General features: G+C 34.3%; 1 protein-coding gene across 1 annotated transcript; it reads left to right on the top strand.

Moving 5' to 3' along the window:
• Nucleotides 1-1397: 1397 nt before the first annotated feature.
• LOC114536369 lies at nt 1398-4821 on the top strand. The gene is made up of 2 exons (XM_028557732.1): nt 1398-4727; nt 4807-4821. The coding sequence occupies exons 1-2, from the start codon at nt 1398-1400 to the stop codon at nt 4819-4821; spliced, it is 3345 nt and encodes a 1114-aa protein (XP_028413533.1).
• The last annotated feature ends 228 nt before the right edge of the window (nt 4822-5049 follow it).

The following is a 5049-nucleotide window of genomic DNA, read 5'->3' as shown; positions in this document are numbered from 1 at the left end:
TTGATTCACATGCAAGAGATTCCTTTGGTATGCCTCAACCACATGGGACATGTGTATTGTTAGAAGTATCCTCTGTCGATCGATTGGCTGAATATTTTAAAACCTGTTACAATCGTGATGTTTTGTTTGAATTGAAAGGAGTTAAAATTGTTATTGGTAATGAACAACCAACAAATAGCACAAATGACCATGTAGAATCAGGTGAATTGGTGGACACATCACACAAAGAAGCTGATATAATCACATTTTCAGAATTGTGTGCAATATATATTTACTCTATTTGTTTTTCTACAATTAAATCATCTACATACTGGGATGATTCCACAAGAGATGCTATTGCAGAAAATGCTATCCTATTTTACAAATCCCTGAACATTAAAAATAATATTACATATCTGGAAGACTTCCCACAAAGATTGTTTATTCTTGATGCTGAGGTTGACATAGTATACACAACAAGACAACAGGGTATTTTATCTGTTCAAAGTAAAGCTGTACTTGTGAAGTTAATCTCACAAAATACTGCAAACAACACTGGATTTTTGGTGTGGTTTTCTGATTTCTGTTTAGCTTGCATTTTCAACCATAAAAAATGTGGTACAAAATACTATTTTATTGCATACAATGATATGCTAAGGAAAATTGGGTTTGAAATTTGTGATACCCCAAATTGTTTAATTGATAAACTCTACGAGTTTTCTAGTAAAGTAAAATGTCAAAATGTGTCATACGATGTTCAATTTTTATTTTGTTCGCACAAGTTGTCAAATTCAGAGAGGCAGAAAGTAGTAAGAAAACTTAAATCCTCTGAACAGAAAAGAACAATGTCAGGAAAACGCAAAAGTGATTATACAAATTTGGGTCCTGCAGAGAAAAAACAATGTTTGGCAAAGCGGAAAGAAAATTATAAATATATGGATCCTTTAAAAAAGAAAGCCCTTCTTGATACAAATACTGAAAAATACAAATCAATGAGTGATTTAAAAAAGAAAGTTCTTCTTGAAAACTGTGCTAAGAAATATAGCTCAATGGATCCTTTAAAAAAGAATGTTCTCCTTCAAACACGTGCTAAGAAATATAATTCTATGGATCCCTGCAAAAAAGATGAACATTTGAAGAAGAAATATGAGAAGTGCAAGTCCAAGCAATCTGACTTAGATAACTGTATATCAACATTTAAGTCAAAAATAAGAGATGGGCCATTTTTTGTATGTTCAATTTGTCAGCGGTTATTGTACAGGAAATCAGTTGTTTTATTGCAAAAATCTACATATGACAATAGCATGCTAAATGTGTTCACCAATGTCAAATCGTTCGATCAAAAACAGTACATTTGCAAAACATGCCATTCTAAAGTCTCAAAGGGTAAAACACCATGTCAAGCCGTATGTAATGACATGTATGTTGATGACATACCAAATGAATTGCTGTGCTTAGAAAAGCTTGAGCAGATTCTTCTAGCACAAAGAATAGTTTTTGAAAAAATTATTGTGATGCCAAAAGGACAGCAGAAAAAAGTAAAAGGAGCAATATGTAATGTGCCTGTTGAATGTGACCAGTCCTGTAAAATTTTACCTCGTCCACCAGAAAGATCTGGTATCATTATGTTGAAGCTAAAAAGGAAGCTTGAATTTAGGGGTCATGTTTATTTCCAGGCAGTACGCCCTCAGTTTGTTTTGAATGCCTTAAACTGGCTTAAGGTCAACAACCCATTGTATCATAACATAACAATTGATATTAGCAGTCTTGGAGATAATGTGACAAGTCTTCAGCAGCAACAATGCCATGATGATCTTACAACAAACAAAAATAATCTGTCAGATAACAGGCAACATCATGTCTCAGATCCAAATGATCATGATGATGTTGAAGAACAGGATGACCCATTAAATGAGTATCGCCAAGCACCTAATGAGACCTGTTTACAATCTGTATTACCAGATTACCCAATTGCAATAACACAAAACAGTAAAAATTGCTCATTAGGCAATGAAGTGTATAACATTGCACCTGGTGAAAACAAACACCCTGTTTCATTAATGATGGATAAAAATTGTGAAGAGCTTGCATTTCCTGTACTGTTTCCAAAAGGTAGATTTGGCTTCACACATGAACGGACAATTAAATTGTCACCAGTAAAATACTTCAATGCTAGACTTTTACATTATAGTGGAAGGTTTGCAACCAACCCGGAATACCTTTTCTTTGCCCAGTTTATAACAGAACAAAAGAAAGTATCTGACAGTATTAACATAGCCATGAAAAAAATACAAGGACAACCTGTCACTGCATCTGAAATAAAATCAAATGTAAATAAATTAAAAGGGCTGATTTGTCAAGACCAAGCATATTTATTTTTAAGACAGATTCCAGGTACACCACCATATTGGCAAAAATTTATGTATGAAGTAGTAGCAATGGTGAAACAATTAGGCATCCCAACATGGTTTATGACATTGTCATGTGCTGATCTTAGATGGACAGAATTATTTCAAATTATTGCTAAAACACAAGGTAATGACATCACAGATGAGGAAATTCAGGCTTTATCTTACAACGATAGATGTTCAATGTTGAATCTTAATCCTGTTGTTGTTGCAAAACACTTCCAACATAGAGTTGAAACTTTCTTCACTGAAGTTTTACTTCGTGCAAATAACCCAATTGGCAAAATAATGTACTATGCACTTCGTATTGAGTTCCAAATGAGAGGATCACCTCATTTACATGCTTTAATCTGGACCTCTGATTGCCCTAAGTTAACCTCTGATAGCAAGGAGGCTTATATACAATTCATTGATAATCATGTACATGCCAACCTTCCAGATAAAAACATAGAACCAGAGTTACATGAGTTAGTCAAAACATATCAAAAACACAATCACTCCAAAACTTGCAGAAAATACAAAAATGTTAGTTGCAGATTTAATTTTGGGCAATTCTTCACAAACAGAACAATTGTAGCAGAACCTCTGAGTGATGAATTAGATGAACAAGCGAAAACTAACCTGCTTGAAAGACGAATGCAAATCTTAAGTCCAGTCAAACAAAAAATTGATGAAGTTCTTAACCCATCCAAAACAACTTATGATGCCTCATTAAGTGACTCAGATATTTTAAAGTCTTTGGATATCACTGAAGAGCAATATTACTGGGCATTATCTATTTCCCCTGATTCAGACTTTGAGCTACATCTTAAAAGACCTGTAGATAGCTGTTTTATTAATAATTATTTTGTTGCTGGTATGAAGGGCTTTGCAGCAAATGTTGACTTGCAACCTGTATTCAATCATTATAAATGTATAACATATGTATGCTCGTACTTTACTAAAGATGAGACTGAATGTTCACAAGCTATTATGAATGCAGCAAAAGAGGCAAAAGCTGCCAATATGAGCATTAGAGAAGGCTTGAAAAAAGTTGGTGCTGCCTTTCTATCCACCAGAGAAGTGAGCTCACAAGAATGTGTTTACCGAGCAATGCCTGAACTTTGGTTGAGGAAAATATTTCCAAGAACAGTATTTGTCAACACAAATCTCCCAGAACAGAGGGTCCGGATGACTAAAACTCAGGAAGAACTTGATGATCTAGATGATGATAGTACAGATATATTTAAATCAAATATTGTTGAACGTTATGTCATTAGACCAACATCTATAGCTCTAGTTGATAGCATGTGCCTTGCAGAATTTGCAGCATACTATTACAAAGATTATAAACTAGACTGTGAAACACAAGATGGCCAGCCAGATATCTTAACAGATGACATAATTGAAAACCAAAGTACAATCACCAATAGAGTACAAGCTCTACCAAAAACAATCAAATTGCTTAACAAAAATGAGTACATGAAACGTCGAAAAGTGAAAGCTGTGTTAAGATACCATACACCAAATAAAAAGAAACAACCAGAATTATACTTCCATCACCTACTTATGCTATATTACCCATGGCGACATGAAAATAATTTGTTGGCTTCCAACCAAACATATACATCCAAATTTTATGAAGCAGATGTTCAAAAAATTGTACAACTCAACAGATCAATATTTGAACCTGATGCAGATGCCATTAGCGAAGCATTTGACATACTTAAAGCTAACCAAGGCAACCTTGGTCAATCATTTGATGCACTTAATGATCAGGAAAATGCAGATGTACAAGATGAGATGCCAGATGATGTAAACCAAGATGAATTGTTCAATGAACAGTTACCATCACATCTTGATCCAGCACAATGTAATAATGAATCCACACCTGGAGCTATTGCAACTTATCACCAACCAACAGAAATCTCTGATGATCTATTACGTCAAAATATCAGATCACTAAACAAACAACAACGTCTTGCATATGATACATTCCTCACATGGTGTCGCAATAAAATGAAGAACTTGAACAGTCTAAAACCAGTTGACATAGATCCAATCTATCTGTTCTTGACTGGAGGTGGTGGTGCCGGAAAAAGTCATGTCATTAAAACAATATACCATACAGCAGTTAAGACGTTTAGACACCCTCCTGTTAACCCTGAGTTACCAACTGTATTGCTAATGGCACCCACAGGTGTAGCTGCAATAAATATTGATGGAACAACAATTAATACTGGTCTTGCTATTCCTAAAGAAGCTGGTGATATTGTACCACCATTGTCTGACCAAAGAAAGACCCAATTAAGATTAACATTGTCAGAGTTAAAGCTTATTGTTGTTGATGAAATTTCTATGGTAGGAAACACAACTTTGCTTAATATTCATCAGAGATTAAAAGATATATTTGGTACACCAAGTTCTCTGTTATTTGCAGGAATCTCTATCATAGTCGTAGGTGATCTTTGTCAACTACCACCAATACGTAAGAAGTTTGTTTTTGATACTTACAGAAATAATATTTATAATTTATGCCATCCATGGAGAGTATTCCAAATGATAGAACTCGTAGAAATCATGAGACAAAGAAATGATAAAGCATTTATTGAACTTCTTAACAGAATAAGAACTGCTAACCAGACAGAAGATGATATAAAGGTAATCCAATCAAGATCAGTAT

This window comes from Dendronephthya gigantea, unplaced genomic scaffold, assembly GCF_004324835.1.
Source record: "Dendronephthya gigantea isolate DGI-Jeju-01 unplaced genomic scaffold, DenGig_1.0 000134F, whole genome shotgun sequence".
Taxonomy (NCBI): domain Eukaryota; kingdom Metazoa; phylum Cnidaria; class Anthozoa; order Malacalcyonacea; family Nephtheidae; genus Dendronephthya; species Dendronephthya gigantea.
Note: the sequence above shows the minus strand (reverse complement) of the source record. Positions and strands in the feature narration are given on the sequence as shown.